Source organism: Naegleria gruberi, assembly GCF_000004985.1.
Source record: "Naegleria gruberi genomic scaffold NAEGRscaffold_12, whole genome shotgun sequence".
Lineage (NCBI taxonomy): Eukaryota > Heterolobosea > Eutetramitea > Acrasida > Naegleriidae > Naegleria > Naegleria gruberi.
The window spans coordinates 501,788-518,809 of NW_003163315.1; the positions used below are offsets into that span (position 1 = coordinate 501,788).

At 34.9% G+C, this 17,022-nt stretch overlaps 6 protein-coding genes and 2 non-coding genes across 8 annotated transcripts in view; 4 read left to right on the forward strand and 4 right to left on the reverse strand.

Annotated features, from left to right (window-relative positions):
• NAEGRDRAFT_78978 (serine/threonine protein kinase) overlaps positions 1 to 3,367 on the reverse strand; it is a gene marked incomplete at its 3' end in the record, with an annotated part of 4,624 nt that extends 1,257 nt beyond the window's left edge. The window contains exon 1 of the mRNA XM_002679846.1: positions 30 to 3,367. Coding sequence (XP_002679892.1) covers positions 30 to 3,311 — 3,282 coding nt within the window. The 5' untranslated portion in view covers positions 3,312 to 3,367. The remainder of the gene's footprint in view (positions 1 to 29) is intronic.
• A 2,158-nt stretch (positions 3,368 to 5,525) lies between these two features.
• NAEGRDRAFT_47475 (uncharacterized protein) lies at positions 5,526 to 6,506 on the forward strand (the record flags this gene model as incomplete). Its single annotated transcript, XM_002679711.1, has 1 exon — positions 5,526 to 6,506. The coding sequence occupies one exon, from the start codon at positions 5,526 to 5,528 to the stop codon at positions 6,504 to 6,506; it is 981 nt and encodes a 326-aa protein (XP_002679757.1).
• On the reverse strand, positions 6,503 to 6,919 carry NAEGRDRAFT_31870 (acetyltransferase; the record flags this gene model as incomplete). Its single annotated transcript, XM_002679847.1, has 1 exon — positions 6,503 to 6,919. One exon carries the CDS (start codon positions 6,917 to 6,919, stop codon positions 6,503 to 6,505), a length of 417 nt encoding a protein of 138 aa, XP_002679893.1.
• A 269-nt stretch (positions 6,920 to 7,188) lies between these two features.
• On the forward strand, positions 7,189 to 7,262 carry NAEGRDRAFT_t181. The gene has a single exon. It is a non-coding gene; the product is annotated as a tRNA-Thr (tRNA).
• Positions 7,263 to 8,074: 812 nt separating this feature from the next.
• NAEGRDRAFT_65093 (uncharacterized protein) lies at positions 8,075 to 9,588 on the reverse strand (the record flags this gene model as incomplete). Its single annotated transcript, XM_002679848.1, has 2 exons — positions 8,075 to 9,255; positions 9,288 to 9,588. 2 exons carry the CDS (start codon positions 9,586 to 9,588, stop codon positions 8,075 to 8,077), a joined length of 1,482 nt encoding a protein of 493 aa, XP_002679894.1.
• A 586-nt stretch (positions 9,589 to 10,174) lies between these two features.
• Positions 10,175 to 10,792, forward strand: NAEGRDRAFT_31891 (uncharacterized protein; the record flags this gene model as incomplete). Its single annotated transcript, XM_002679712.1, has 1 exon — positions 10,175 to 10,792. The coding sequence occupies one exon, from the start codon at positions 10,175 to 10,177 to the stop codon at positions 10,790 to 10,792; it is 618 nt and encodes a 205-aa protein (XP_002679758.1).
• Positions 10,793 to 11,522: 730 nt separating this feature from the next.
• NAEGRDRAFT_t182 lies at positions 11,523 to 11,596 on the forward strand. The gene has a single exon. It is a non-coding gene; the product is annotated as a tRNA-Thr (tRNA).
• Positions 11,597 to 11,653: 57 nt separating this feature from the next.
• NAEGRDRAFT_65095 (uncharacterized protein) overlaps positions 11,654 to 17,022 on the reverse strand; it is a gene marked incomplete at both ends in the record, with an annotated part of 6,406 nt that continues 1,037 nt past the window's right edge. The window contains 2 exons of the mRNA XM_002679849.1: positions 11,654 to 13,124; positions 13,299 to 16,935. Coding sequence (XP_002679895.1) covers positions 11,654 to 13,124; positions 13,299 to 16,935 — 5,108 coding nt within the window. The remainder of the gene's footprint in view (positions 13,125 to 13,298; positions 16,936 to 17,022) is intronic.

The following is a 17,022-nucleotide window of genomic DNA, read 5'->3' on the forward strand; positions in this document are numbered from 1 at the left end:
GTAAAACAAGCACAGGTATCAACACCTACGCATAATCCACTACCACTGCAAGCTGATGGATCATTGGCAGATAGTCCAAAACATGAAAAATATTGACAATTTTCACCTGTATAGCCAGCATTACACATACACAAGTCATTGGCAACACAAGTTCCATTTGCACTACATACTGATGAGTAGCTCCTATCAAGTCCACTACATTTAACTGATGGGCAAACATTTGGGATGTATGGCGAAGTGAGAACTACGCTGTGGAAAGCTCCTGCTGCAATAGATATGGCAATTCTTGGAGAGTTGTTACTTCCAAACTTGAATTCTGCAGATGTAGCTGTCTTGTCGAGTGAAAATCCCAATTGACCATAGTCATTGTTGCCGTAAGCATAAACCATTCCTGTTGAAGTTAATATGACAGTATGGAAAGCTCCAGATTGAATATCAGCAATACCTCCGTATGCGTATGGAAAGTTTACAGCAGTCGGAATGGTTACAATAGAACCACCACCATAGAGTGGACCCAGTTGTTGGTAATCATTTCTTCCAAAAGCAAGTAACGTTCCATTCCTAGTTAAAATATGTGAATGATAAAAGCCTGCATAAACAGCAACTGGATTATCAATTGGAATTTTGATAGGAGACGATGATTTGTCAATACCACTAACACCCAATTGACCATATGTGTTATCGCCAAAAGCAAAAGCTCCCTTTTCTGTTAGTACTAAAGAATGCTTTGCGCCACAAGAGGTTTGAAAAATCTTACCATTGGCTTGTGAGTTCCAGTTGACCTTTACAAGTTCTGGAGAATTTACCTCATTGCCAACTCCCAATTGACCATTACCGTTAAATCCAGCTGCATAGAGATTGTTGTTATCATCAGTTACAAGAATATGGTAAGCTCCACAAGTTACATTGGCAATAACAACCCCTTTTGGTATTCCATATGGAGGATTTTGGGTAATATAACCACTTGTACCGAGCATGATGAGCTCACTGGTAGAATCTCTAATAGTGAACGCATTTTGTAAAGTTGCACAAATCATTCTAGAAGGACTCCTCAATAACTCAATATTAGTTGGGCTGTAGAGCTTCTCTGGTGCGCCATCAATTCCGAACATGTTGTTGTAATTTAGACCAGAAACAAATGTTCCATTCAAAGATGCAATAAATGTTTGATATGCACCAGTACTAATACTATAATTCATACTACTGCCAAAGTCCACAACTGCAAATGCGTCTTGAGCCAAATCTGTCGTATATCTAAGGGATCTAGATGATGAGGCGCTTGTAACACCCAATTGACCCATATTGTTCATACCAAATGCATAAAGCTTGGACTGATTAGCAATAAGGAACGTTGTAAAGTCTGCTGCCTCAATATCTGATACATCACCTCTTACAAAGTTCAATTTTGAAGAATATGAAACACCCCTCAAACCAAGTTGGCCGTAGTAATTTGAACCAACAGTATAGGTAGTATTGTCTTGCATGAGAACAACCAAGTGTCTTCTACCACAAACCATCTTTAAAACTTGCTTTTGGATAAGAATAGGATCGATTAAAAGTCCAATACCATTAACTCCTCTAAAAGTATTATCAGAAATCCAAATAGTATTATTGTTCAAAAGAACCGCAAAGAACTTGTCACAAGCCAAAATCTTTGTAATACCGCTGGAAAAATAAAATCTGTCAAGATAATAAGCAGATACAGTGGCCTCAAACTTTGGGTCTGGCTTTTGGATGCTAAAGCTATCCTTGAAACCTCCAATGGCACTGGTTGATAAATTGACACCAGAAAATGAAATAACCTCTAAAAAGTTGGAATTTCTAATAATATTTGGATATTTAAAAGCACTCTCTAACTGGCCAAAGAAAATCAAAGAACCTTCATCAGTTAGCATTATAGTAAAGTATCTGGATGCTTGAACAGAAATAATGTTTGGCTTCTTTTGTTTTCCCGCAGGACCTTCAATATATCCATTTCTCAAATCAAACTGCAATGGAACGGCTGTTTTGGAAACAGGTATAGTTTGAGATGTTCCCAATAACCTTAAAGTGATATTTCCCATTTGTACATTAGCGTTTGATCCAAAGAATGTGAAAAAGTAATTATTGTGAACAACAACTGTGTGGTCAGCTCCAGTATCAATAAGAGAAATATTCTTGAGTGGTAATTGATTCCAAGTACCAGCCTTTGTATCTAAACCAAGTTGATATTTGTTGTTTCTACCGCATGTATAAAGTTGTTTTTCGTTTTTAGTCACTACAACTGTGAACCCGTCACCAGTTAACACATTTCCAATGTTGTCAAAACTTGGTGCTTGTGCTGTTTGTGGAATTTTGTTTGGTTTCTTTCTAATATCCTTTTTGGTTAGTTCTGGAACTGTCGAAGTGGAACTCTTATCCAAGTCAATAATGTCGTTATCACTTGGGTCAACCATCACACTTTGATTCAATTCGGTTGATAAACCTAACGAATTATCGTCGTTTAACCCAAATCCAAACAAGTACTTTGTATCCTTTTCTTCATCACCAATAACAACTGTGTGAGTATAAGAAGTGGCTACCTTCCTCACTCTAATAGTATAATCATCATCACTGATCAGTGCTCTTGGTGGTTCTTGTGGCTTTCCATTGTTTCCATTGCCATTTCCGTTGCCATTTCCATTGTTTCCATTACCATTTCCATCAGCTATTGTTGTTCTTCCTTTGGATCTTGTTGTCAGTGAAGGAAAGATAACTAGCCAAGGTTCCAGCACAATATAATTGGCAAAAGTACTAGTGGTTGGTAGTGTAACAACAGTGCCATTACCCAATGCACCTGATGTTGGTAAACCAGCTGATAGTATTTGAAAAGTTTGGATAGCTGGATATGGACTACAAGTTACAGGATATGAAGAAAATAATGGTCGTGGCATTCCTCTCCTAGCTATTGTAAATAAATCCTGTTCTGCATTCACTATAAAGTAGGAATGAAGATGTTGTTGATTGGTATTGTTATTATTGTTCATGTAGCTATCTGTTAATATATTGATATTGAAAATAGTCGATACGAGTAGATAGTAAATACATATTAAATAGGTAAAAATTAGAATAGTTCGTCCTATGAGTGAATATTTTCCAATAATTGTTGTTGTTGTTGTTGGTGATGATAAATTATATTTTGGTGGTGATTGTTCATCTACTTCTTTAGAATGATGGTGATGAAGGTAGTTTACAAAATTTTCTTGTTTCCTCAGGGAAACATTCTCGCAACAATTGTAGCAAATAGTATTGCTATTATTATAAAAGCTCGTATTCTTATTCATATTATTCATATTATTATTATTGATGGTAGCAGTATTATTAAAACTAGTTATTGATGAAAAATCCGAGCGGATACATTCATGATCATCAAGTTTGGGACGTCCACTCAATGGACAGATTTTTATACTCTTGTNCAAACTCAACGACTCTACCTCTATCTTCTCCTTCTCCTCCTGTACTCTTGTTTTGTTCTTGATTAAAAAAGTTGGCGCCATTTCTTGTTCCGGTTTCTTCAATTCTTCTTTAGCTTGCTGCTACCGCTAGTTGTATTATTATTATTTGGTGGTAACAACAACAATGATGATGTTGAATAGTGTTGTTGTTGTTGTTGTTGTTGGTTATTATGTAAATTCATGATTGCGGAAGAATTAATTACATGATGATGATGGTTAATATTGTGGAAGGAGTTTAAATTATTTAATGTTGAAGAATTTGCAGAGAAACAATTAATGTGATTGTTCTCCATTCTCATGGTTAGATGTTGTTGTTGTTTATCGTTGGGTGATGAATATGCTTGATGTTCATCCGTGTTGTTGTTCTCATGAGAATGACATTGCCCAACGCCAGCCGTCATTTTATTTTTAATTAATTTGAAAGGAAGAACATTCCATTTTGTGCCAAGATCTTCTGAGATTCAACGTCTCGTTCAAGGTTGGTTGGACAGTTGGTAAGGCATAATAGTGTTTACAAATTTTGAATGTGTTTCTATTGGTTGAATGCTATTAACTATTATATTATATTATCTAGATTGTTAAATATTATTATTTTTGGAATGAGGTTTGCAAATTGTGACCTATTCGTGCGATTAATTCGATGAATGAAACAGTTGGGTCAACCTAATGAGAGTTTACAATATTCATCCTTAACTATTTTTCAAATTTGGAAATATGACATTTGTAACCAATAATATTATTTTCATTATTATTAAGAAAATGCAAAAAAATTACTCACAATCTACAGTTTCAAACTAAACTGTAGATTTACATATTCATTTCCAGTACAATCACCCAAGATAATAACCCTCAAACAAGATAACAATTGGAAATTTAGTCTAATCACTACTTGAAATGAATCACCGAGAATTTGATATTTCAAAATTGGCAGCCCCAAATTATTGTCCTTACTTTTCTAAATTTTGAAGGAGGATTCCCAATTCCATTGAAATAGAGGCGAATAGCAATTTGAGGAAATTATATCAATCCAAATCTAATGTTTTCAATTGTTCCAACCATTAATTGATGACAAAACATTACAAAATTGATAAACACATCACGACTGGTTGTTTCCTATTGAATGCATGAATCACTCTTACAATGGGAGGTTTTCTTTCCTTTAGGAAGATTGGATAACAAATACTATCATGGTATTCAAGACGAATTGAGACGTTTTTAATTTTGGAAGTTGATTGTTTAAGAAATCTTTTACTAGAATGGATGTCAGATAGCACTGTTTCTTCTAAATTGTTTTTGAGACATGATGTAATCGCAAGAATGTAAAAAACTTACTCCGTTCCATTCGAATTGAGTAGGGTAACCCCACTTGCCTCTGTTACATTGCATCTTTAAATAATTTATTTAACAGTATTATTTAAACGTTGGATACTACAACATGAATAATACAATGCTAACATTAGCATCAAGAATTGCTCAATATAGATATTAGCCAAAAAAACATGGTTTATTATCTATTGCACCTGAAGATGATCGTAACTGAACTTTTTCATGTCAGAGCGAAGGGGTTTAAAATGTGAGTTGCATTCACATAGAATTGACTTTATTGAGGTGCATCTGGCGGTAAACAGTTCGATATCGACTGGACCAATTCATCTTTTTTGGATAGTTTAATTGTGTACAACCTTATTATTCAGCAAAAACTAGCCCTACGTAGGAAATTTGCTTAGTCCTCAACATGCGAACATGCTTCTGTACTTGACAGATGTTATTTTTAATTCACTAAATCTGCAATCCTTCATCAAATTAGACAGTCATGGATTGTGTTGGGATCACAGATTAGACCAGGCACTTGTGCGCATGTGTCAGGTTTTTGGCTTTTGTGGCTCAAACAAGTTTTAAATATTGTGTGGGAAAAACTCTCAGAGGAGAAAAACAATTTCAAAACAAATTGCATCACAGCAATCTTCTCTTGTAAACAACAGCGTTTCGAATAGTGGAAAAGAGATAACAACAACGACAATAGTAATACAGTTCTTGTTACAATTCAGTATTATGGCATTCCTACTTTGTGATACAAACAACTTGTTCGATTTCTTACAAGTGCGCAATTCTTCCAATTCTATTGAAGCCAATGGACAACCAATACATCATACAAACATTGACTTAATAGATGACACAAACATGTTTGACGATTGGTTCCATTGTGAAGATGAAAATCAACTGAATTCATCTCAACTCGAGTCTTCACAACATTCCTCTCCACCAAATGCCAAACCAACGAGCTCAAAAACGGCACATGCCAAACCAAAACAAATGAATACAGACTATCTGTATGGAGTCATTGATCATGTGCTGCAAGATACCAAGTCAGAAATTGGGTTGAAATGGAGCATGTTGGAATGCTCTTCACAACTGGTCGACAGCTCTATTCAATCACCACTCTCCGATTCGACACTAAGTATAAACAATGTCACTCCTAAAGAGAATTATGGAAGAAGTAGGTCAGGTTCAAGTAATACTACCAATACCACCACATGTAACACTATCAATAGTAATCAATCCCAAGATATTGAATCGACGCAAACTACTACATTTAACAATATTTCAGAGTTTAATAATACTGTTGGTGATCATTTCATGCAGAATATGACAACATGTTTTGACAAGAATAATTATGTAAGCTATACTCAACCAACATGTATGCAACAACGAAAGATTAAAAAGAGCCAAAAGAAAAGGTCGAAAAGCATACAGTTTATTAGTGAGGAGGGAAATTCGTATCCACTTCAACTTGAATCATTTAATTGTTCACTAAGTAACTCTCCACTCAATAGAAATAATCTCTCTGTTAAAAGTAACAAACGAAAGTCAATGTTCAATCAACCTTTCCAAAAGACAACCAAAGAGGAAAACCCAAATTCTTACAAGATTCGATTTTCACACAATGTTTTTGAAGAGATCACCTTTAAAAACACAAATCCCTCTCAAAAATTCTACAAATTCAATGGAATTGGAGAAGATAAAATAAATTAATTCATTTCAGATTTTAAAATCGAATAGAGAAGTACATTATGAAATTTTCCATGATAGAATTCATCCTGCCTCAACAAGCCCTCCTTTACACATCCAATTCTCTCACAAATTTTAATGCTTTTCAAATTATCCTCTGCAACTCTGAATGTAATCTTATTGAGAGGAGATTTAATGGGTGAATTATCCAATTTTTGAAAGAGTTCTTTACAAAAACATTGAACAGATCTTGTGGCAATTCCCTTTCCTTGAAATTCTTCACCAATCCAATAACCAATTTCACAATTACAATTCGACTTGTCAAAATTTTGAACTGCAATCACACCTGCTAATTGATTTTTATACCAAATACCACTTGTTAATACTGTTCGTTCATCTCCAATTAAATATCTAGAATTACTTCCATCAATAAACATTTTCACTCCGAATGATGAAGAGATGGACGAAATGCTTGGAATAAACTCGAGAAGAAAGTCAAAGTTTTTCATTATTAATTGTTCAAGAGTTAAAAGATCAGCCTGTGTCAGGTTTTTCAATGTGATCTCTTCGTCCACTGTGCGACAGTAATAGATTGAAGACATTTGTTTTTGACATGAAAAACAATTACACGTCAAAACAAAATTGCAAGAAGTAAGAAATGGATTCATTGAATTATTGTTTATTTGATAAAGTTGGTGAAGCAACAGCCTTCCTAGCTCAGTTGGCAGTAGCGCTGTCCTAGTAAGACAGAGGTCTTGGGTTCGATTCCCAAGGGAGGCATTCTTTTACTTAATTTTGAATTATAGAAACGTTCTCCGAGTGCTTTGAGAACGATCTTCTTGCTGCTTTCCTTACATGAAAATGTTGTGAAATCATGAAAATGTTGTGAAATCTCATTGCTCACTTTGCTCAATTGAAAATTGTAAAACTGGTGTTAGTTTATTTCAACTAAATTTTCTAGAATCCAACAAACAACGCTTTCTGCCAAAACTTTGTCCATATATTTGTTCTTTTCAAGCACTCCTTCCACTAGTTCGTTGAATTTTGGGTTATTCGTGATTATTCGACGAACAATGTTGTCTATTTCACGTTTGGTGATTGAGAACATTTCATGCTCATTACTATCTAAACAAAGCACTTTCTCAAGTAATTTAATTAGGTCAGAATGTTGCCATTGTAAAAGGTTTGATTTGTCCAAAAGAGTGTTATCAACATGGAAGTATCCCTTTGATCTAATAAAAGAAGTTGATTTGGGAATTTTAAAGGTGTGTTTCTTTTGCGGAGATTCAATTGTTAAGATACGATTATTATCCATAGATATTCTCATATTGTCTATGTATTTCTCATTGTTCGGTTCGAGAATTGGAACGGTGTGGCTTTCCACATATCTGGTAGTACTGTCAAAATTAATACCAAGGTTCACAAAAGTTTTCCCTGTACCTTGAAACTTCTGTTGATACTGTCTATCTTCTATTTGTTGCAAAGTTATTGGTGCAGTACTATACAGTTTTATCTCGACTACCCATACAAAGGTCTCTTCCTCAATGACAAGATCAATAGTTCCAGTATTGATAGGGTGTTCGCAGGAAACTTTATACCCCATAAGAGACATTAGCTTTATAAAGGCATGTATGATAATAAGCCTCAAACTTGACAATTCTCCAAGTGTGTGCATAGGGCAAACATGTAAAAAATGATTTTAGCTGATCTGCAAAACCATCACTGTCATTTGATCTAATATATTCTTGACAAACCCTGGCATGTTCTAACATCAGGTGTTCTTTGTTTTTTTCTACAAGGGCTTCAATAAAGGTAGACTTGACTTCCATGTTTGGGAAATCTAAATAATATCCATTTCCTTTTTTGCAAATAGTAAGAAGTCCAAGTTGTACTAGAAATGGTCCTGGAATAAATGTATTGGATGAAATAGATACTGGTTCAAACCTGTCAAAGTTAGTTTCTGATATGGATGTATCTTTCCAACTTGCAATATCTACGCATTCTGCCCATGGCTTCTCACCAATGTATGTTGGTCTTCCATGCCTTATCCAGTAGGGTTTAAATTGGGTGCTTTGCTCCTTCAATAATTCGTTGATGTCAAATGGATTGAGTACTGTTGCATCAGAGCTAAACGAAAAGCAATATCCATTATAGTATTCCACAATATCATCAATTAATTTTGATACAGATTGACCCTTTTTACAAGCTAGTGCTTCCAGATAATCACTAAAGTAGGTTTTCAAATCCTCTCTTGTATATCCATAAAGTGTGGAGGTTAGTGGCAGACTGGATACATCTTTTAAATGGTTTGCAGCTGAGAAGTGTAAGGTCTTGGTAAATTTGGCTACACCGGTGACAATGAATTTTGAAACGTTTCTATTATTCTTTACCTCATTGAAAAATTGTGACAACAGTTCAGAATTGTTTTTGATTTGAAGCAATTCCTCCTCAGTGTGATCTTTCTCAATATACTTTACAATTGGAATGTCATACTCATCAACTAACACTGCAATTTTGCATCCTTGATTTGTTAGAGTGTTTACAACACGATTAAATTCCAATAACACAGTTTTCAGCTTGAAAGATTCGTTCATCTGTTCCACAGTTATTCCATATTTGTTGCAAACATCTTCAATGCCAAGAATTAAGTGTACAACAACGTCCCCAGCATTTTGAGCAAAGTTAAACCTAAATACAGCATGCTTGGTCCACTCTCTTTCTCTGTTCGTACAAATCTTCAATCCCTCAAACAAATGTTTGGATCCCTCAAGAACTAGAGAGTAAATAATTGTAATTAAAACCTACTATGTAACATTATTTCCAAGATTAATGACTTTCCAAACTTTCTAGGTCTTGCAATGAATATAGAGGAGGAAAATTCCAACATATCATGAATAACATCTGTTTTATCAACATATACCATCTTTTTGTTAATGATATCTAAAAAATTCTCAGAAGATACAGGAATCTTGTTTACATCAATGGTCGGTGCTGATGATTTCATCTCCTGATCGGTGGCTGGGGTTTCTTCAAGCTTTCGTCTTTTAGGTTGCACAATAACTCGCCTAACCTTCCCTGACCGAACGGGACCTTTTTGCTCAAGCATTTTTTTTAAAATAATTTTAATTAAGGTTAAAACTAATGGCGGGAAAATGTGTCCATCAATGATTATTTCTTCTTGAAAAAATACTTCCTACCTGTTTAATATTAACAGTTTCAGATTTTTCAGTTTTAAATATAGTGGAACTTTCCAATGTTTCAAATATATTTAATAAATTAAATATTATTAAAATATTATTAAAAAAATGAGCAAACGAATCAGACAAGATTTTGAAAATCATCAATTCATTAATTCGGAGGAAATATTCACTAATGATAATAATAATAATACGGAAGAGAAAGTAAAAAAGGTTGTGAAATTCGAACAAGAAATATTTTCAGATGACATTTGTTTTGAAATAATTTCCATGATTGATAATTCGTGGTTTATTTTAAATAATTGTACTTTAATTTCAAAACAATTCTTTAATGTGATCAAGGAACGTTCAAAACTTTTTATTCAATTTAATAAGAAATTAACAAAGAAACAATTTCAATTATTTTTGAAAAGTCAATTTATGAATTGTATTGTTAATGTTACATTTTCTAGTTGGTTGCTTCACTCTTTGGAAGAAGCCAAATTCATAAGTGAAATGAAACAGTTGATATCACTTAATATTTCTGGCAATGAATTTGGTGATGAAGAAGCCAAATTGATAAGTGAAATGAAACAATTAACATCACTTGATATTTCTGGCAATCGAATTGGTGATGAAGGAGCCAAATATCTAAGTGAAATGAAACAGTTGATATCACTCAATATTGGTGAAAATGAAATTGGTGATGAAGGAGCCAAATTGATAAGTGAAACCAGACAATTAGCATCACTTAATATTTGTTTCACTCAAATTGGTATAGAAGAAGCCAAATTGATAAGTGAAATGAGACAATTAACATCACTTAATATTTCTGACAATCGAATTTGTGTAGAAGGAGCCAAATGGATAAGTGAAATGAGACAATTAACATCACTTGATATTTCTGGTAATCGAATTGGTGATGAAGGAGCCAAAACCATAAGTGAAATGAAACAATTAACATCACTTGATATTTCTTACAATCGAATTGGTGATGAAGGAGCCAAATTCATAAGTGAAATGAAACAGTTGATATCACTCAATATTCGTGGCAATCGAATTGGTGATGAAGGAGTCAAATATATAAGTGAAATGAAACAATTAACATCACTTACATATAAGGGATTAAATTGAGTGAAGGTTAAGCTTTCCAGATCCCCAGTTTGAAATTTTTTTCTCATCCCTTAGTAACACTTTGATAAGTTATGGAATAATGTTTCATTTCTTCAAACAACACGGATCAATCTTCAGTATTGAGATTGCAAGTATGAAAGAATGACTGTTGAAAATGTCGATTCCTATCCTCCTCCATTATTATTCCATCCAAGCAAGATTTGAACAGGGCAATACATGAGGGCAGAGGGAGGTAAAAACATGGGGTGTGTAATTTTTATGACTTCCCTTATTGAATGATTGGAAGAATGTTTCACGTATTGTTTCGGTTTCCTTGAGTTTAATCTAGTAAGGAAATTTCTGCTTCCTAAGATAAAAATAATATTCCGTATGAGCGTGAAAAATTTTAAAGCAAAATCAACAACAAACTATTCCAAGACAATTTTCTTATCCAAATTGGAGAGAAACTTCATTCAATGATTATCAATATCCAACATTTTGAAATACTGTTAAAAAAATTCCACTTTTGATTTCTCATTTCTCCACAATCAAAATTTATGTTTTTGATTGAATAGTGCTTCAAACGTTTTGAGATTTGAAATTGATTCTAATCATAAGAGAAGGATATTTTCCAAACCCTAAACACGCTAAAAGCAATCAACTCATTGAGTAATGAAAGAAACCAATTCAGTGCTGTACATTAATATTTGTTTGTTGAAATTTCAGTGAGAGCTCAAAAGGCGAAGCAACAGCCTTCCTAGCTCAGTTGGCAGTAGCGCTGTCCTAGTAAGACAGAGGTCTTGGGTTCGATTCCCAAGGGAGGCATTCTTTTACGGTGAAATCCTCTACATTGTTTTGCATTTTTTTTTATCAATTCTTCTTTCAATTATTTGAGTTTTGATAAAAACGTTCTCTAAGTGCTTTGAGAATGGCTTCAGCTCCTTCATGTAGAATTTCTTTAGAAATTTCGTCTCCATTTTCCCACTTACATTTATCCAAACCAAAAAAGGAAACATTAATCAATTCACAATACTCAACTGGAATATTCTCCAAACATGGATTTTCAGCAATATTTAACATTCTTAAATATTTGAGTTTTGACAATTCTTTTGGAAGGTATTTGACATTATTTCTATAAAGAGAAATTGAAGCCAATTCACTAATTTCGGATAATTCCATTGGAAGGGTTTCGATTTGATTTTTATCAAACCAAAGAGCTCCCATTTGTTTACAATGACTCAATTCAGGCGGAACTTGTGTTAACTTATTATTCATGATGAATAATTCATTCAAATTAAGTAAGGAGCAAATTTCTATTGGAAATTCAGATATTTGATTATTGTTCAAGTTGAGTCGAGTAAGTTTTTTCAAAATTGATAATCCATTGACATGTGTCAGTAAGTTATTGTCAAGATTTAAACTGGATATGAATGTAAAATCCAAAGTTTGAGTCAATTCTTTTGGAATTTCCAATAATTGTAAACTTTTCAATTCAATAGTGGAACCTCCTTCATTCAAAATCTTTTCCACTTTCATTTCCATCCAATTTCCGTCATTATTCAGACTATTATCGTAAAGATTCTCCCATTGATTATTATCTTCCTGATATCGTTCTCCTTTAAATGCTCTTCCACGATCGTGAGAGCCACGACTTTCCCAAAACCCTTTTTCATTTTCCTTTGAAAATTTGAGTCCACATAAGAATTTACATCCTTTCCAGCCAAATAGTTGAGGAATCATGAGACGAATGTAACCATGCTCTTTGGAAATGAATTCTTCATTATATTTGAGAGCTAGAAATGAATCTGGTGTGTCCACGTCCTCTCTGTGGACATTCACAACATAACCATCAATTCCTGTTTGAATGAGAAATTTCCAGTCTGGATCTGGTTTTAGATAATTGATAATGGATTGAAAGGAAAGACCTTCCATGTGCATGTCCATAACACTCCATGTGGTTACACAATGTAAATCAATTGTATATTTGGATAATGGGATAGATTCAAGTAATTCTGTGAGTGTGATTGTCTTGATCGGATGATCATCTCCAAGGATTATTTCAAGTTCCCATGAGTTAATATCCATTTCTGGATGATACCCCAAATCGAGGACAGGCCACTTTTTAACTATTTTTTGGCCTTTTGGAAGTTTACTATTATCTTCTTCATCGAAAATTTGATAGTTTCCAGTGGTTTTAAAAGTACTTTGTCTTATTCTTTCAAGCTTTTCAATGTGAGATTCGTCTAATTTTAATTGTCTTTTTGCTTCGTTTACTGTTTTGATTTCCGAAATATTCTTTTGATCAGTGATTTTCTTTGTTACTTGATTCTTGGGTGACGATATTTCTCTAGTTCTGCAAATATAAAAAGCCACCATTGATCCAAATATTATTAATGATGAAAATAATGGATTAGATTCAACTGGCAATATTGCAATGGTAACGAAAACAAGACAGGCAAAAAATAGAAAATCAAGAGCTTGTGTGTTCATTGTATTTTTTTGATAAAAGTTCATCAATATTTATTACATCATCAATACAGCAACCAAGGCCAAAATGAGCATCAAAGCGTTAACAGCAACATTAGAACTTGCATTAACTTTGGTACTCTTCACTGGAGTTACAGTTGAAGGTTTTGGAGTTGTTGAAGAGCCTGGTGTAACAGTGGTTTGAGAAGTAATGATATAAGTACCAGTGCTTGAAACAGAAGCAGTGATAGTACCGTCGTTGTTCGTAGTTAAGGTGCATCCAGAGGCAGTTTCATACGTGTTAGTAACAGTATTGAGTACCTTACATGTGTTGACAGTTTCCATCAAAGTTCTTGATTTCTTTGTGAGTTCAAAGACCAAATCAGCAATAGAAGAAGAATTAGAAACAGTGACAGCAGTTCCATCAACCAACTTGAAATCAATAGCCTTAGTAATAGTATTATCAACACCAGTAACATCAATAACTTTAGCCATAACATTGACAGTCTTGAGAGAAGCAATTTGACTCAATTGAGCAAACTTGGAAGATAACTTGATCTTATTGTTACCAAGAATCTTTTCAGAGAGGGAGTTCAAGGTAGCAATGTTAACCTTACGAGTAAGAGTTGTTACACCACCAGCATTAACAATGGTAGATGGCAAGTCAGCAATAGTGTCCTTAACAGACAAAGTTGCCAAATTGGTATAAACAGTGTTAATGTTTGCAAGGTCAACCTTACTGAAAACTCTCTTTCTTTGTTGACCTTTTTGAATAACTTCAAGGAATTTGTCAGCAGATTTCTTTACATTGTCAATCATTTCACTTCCAAGTTCGATGCCGTTAGTGTTAACATTTCCTGTAGTATTTGCGAGACTGTCAACAACCTTGGCTGTAGTACTATCAGCAACCATTCCAGAAGAAACAGAAGTACTGAATGATGAAGCAAAAGACAGACCATTTTCAGCAGAGCTCTTGGAAACAGAAATACTATCAGTTTTGGCTTGTTGGTCTAGGAAGGCATCTGCAATAGCAGAAGCAGCTTGCTTGATAGAATCAATTTGTGAAGAGTTCAACTTGTTAATATCAACACTACCAATAACAGACATGGCAGATGAAGCAGCAGACAATGTGACAGTACCCTTAGAGGTGGCCATTGAAGACAAGGCAGAAACAGATTCTTCAGCAGATGGCTTGGTAATAGTAACATCAAAAGTAGCATATGAAGAAGCACCCAAAAAGTCGTACACAACAGCCTTAACAGTCAAAATATTACCAGATGTTGGTGCTGGGAGTGAGATACTTGCGGATGGTTCTTCAGTTCTGTCAGTAAGAGGGTTCCACTTGTTACCCTTGTTATCGTAGAACATGAATTGATAAGTCAATGGTGTTTGAGGATCAGACCAACCATTACCACACTTGATATCGAAAATATCGCTCAAAGCTTTACCAGTGATTGGATAGACATCGAATTGACCTTGAGTTGGTGGAGAGTTGACAGTGAATGTAACCTTAGCAGAACCTTCCTTGACACCATCAGTGACAGCCAAAGAAACAGTATATGAGTCACCTGGAGAAAGCAAGCTGGATGGAATCTTCAAATAGCTTGAAGTGGTGGAGGTATTAGTGTTGAGTTCAAAGTTTTCAGCAGACCAAGTAAATGATGGGCTTGATAATTGAACACCCCATGTAGTATAGGTCAAATACAAGTCCTTAGATGGATCAACAACAGTCAAGTCAACATTTGAAGTAATTGAAACTTTGAGAAGAGTATCCTTTGCTTGCTCAAGGAGAGTAACAAACAAGTAACGAGTAGCACCTCTTGATCCCTTAGTTACAGTTGCAGTGAATTGGTATGCTCCAGCAGTGAATTGAGTGCTTGTGAATGAAGAAACATATCCAGGTTGAATGGTACAGTCTTGGCCATTAGTCAAATCATAACAAGTGATGGATACATTTTGGGCATCATTGGTATTACTTGGATCAACAACCTTAATATTAAATGAAATTGGATCTTGATTAGATTGAATAACATTGTCAATGGAATAGGAGAGGATCAATGGTTGAGCAATAGCAGTTACCTTGATTGAGGTTGAGGATGATTCTGCTCCATTAGCTGTGGCAGTGACTGTAAAGTAGTAATCACCTTCTTGATTAATTTCAGTAAATCCCTTACCAAGGACCAGCATTCCATTCTTTGTTTTTGGTGTAACAATGGATGCAGATTGAGAAGCATCTAAAGTATAACTGTATTGAACTTGACCATTTCCGTTGTAACAGGATGGGAATTTGATAATTGGATTAATAGTTGAAACAGAACCAATCATAAACTTGCTTTCAGCACCTTGCTTAATGAACACAGCTGGAACAGCATTGGCAATAACTGTGAAAGAGAAGGACTTGGTATCCGATTTACCGAAACTACTGGTGACAGTAACAGAAACAATGTAAGTACCAGCAGACAAACCGAGCTCGTTCAATTTGATTCTCAATCCACCTCGAGTTTCACTCTTGATAGCAGTTGAGAGCTTATCTTCATCTGAACTTGATGGTCCCGAAGCAACAGACCAGGAGAAAGTTAATGGACGACGATCCAAAGAAACTGAACCATAAGCATTCAAGAACAAATCATCGCATGTTGAAACAACGCTCTTGTCACCAATCAAGGAAACAGTTGGTGAAGCAGCAATGAATTCACCACTTTGAACTTCTGCATTAGTAGCTTCCTTACTACCTGGATATTTCAATGGTCTAAGAACATCTGAGGTAGTAACAGCAGCATTAGGTCCCAAAATTACTTCCAAAGTGCTCTTGTCAGTATTGAAAACACATTGAGATCTATCACCAAGCTTTAAAACATCTTGGAAGATTTGATCACATGGAATTGGTCTCTTGAGGGTGGAGTAAACAGTTGCAACAAGTCTGTCACCGTTGGCATTGAACTTGAGAGAGGATGTATCAAATTTATAGTCACAATTATCACCAGCATATTGGTTGAGACAAACACCTGGAGCACATTTAGCAGCTGGGTCAACATTTGGACTATTACAAGTGCAAGAGCCATCATAGGTACAAGTTCCTCTACCATTGCAAGTGGATGGGTTACAAGAAATTGAACAATTTGCACCAACAAATCCACCAATACACTTTTCACAATATTCACCAGCATAATTTCCATCACATTTACATTTCAAACCTTGACATTTACCCTTGCCACCACAAGTACCAGCATCTGTACACACTGGTTCTTTACAATCATCTCCCTTAAATGCAGGACTACAACTAGAACAATTACGAGAACCAGTCCAAGCAGAATCACATTGACAAGTATCTGGACCAACACACTTACCGTGTTGAGAACAAGCATATTGACTATTTCTATCAACACCATGGCATGAGAATGATTGACAAGATGATCCTTCGAAACCAGCCAAGCATTTACAAGCATTTGGACCTTGGCATGAACCCTTACCATTACATACTGATCTATCAGTAGCTGGAGTATTGTAACATATTGGAATTTCACAATTTGCACCAGTGTATCCAGCAATACACTTCAAACAGTAGGTGCTAGGATCAAAATTACCTCTACATTGACAAACGTCGACATCAGTACATTTACCATTGAAGGAACAACCACCAGCTTGTTCAGTCTTACCATTACAAGTTTTGATATCGCATTCAATTCCTGAATAACCAGCTTTACAATTACAAGTATTTGGAGCAACACATTTACCTTTGCCACCACAAACTTGAGCCTCATCTTGAGGTTTACCGAAACAAGTTG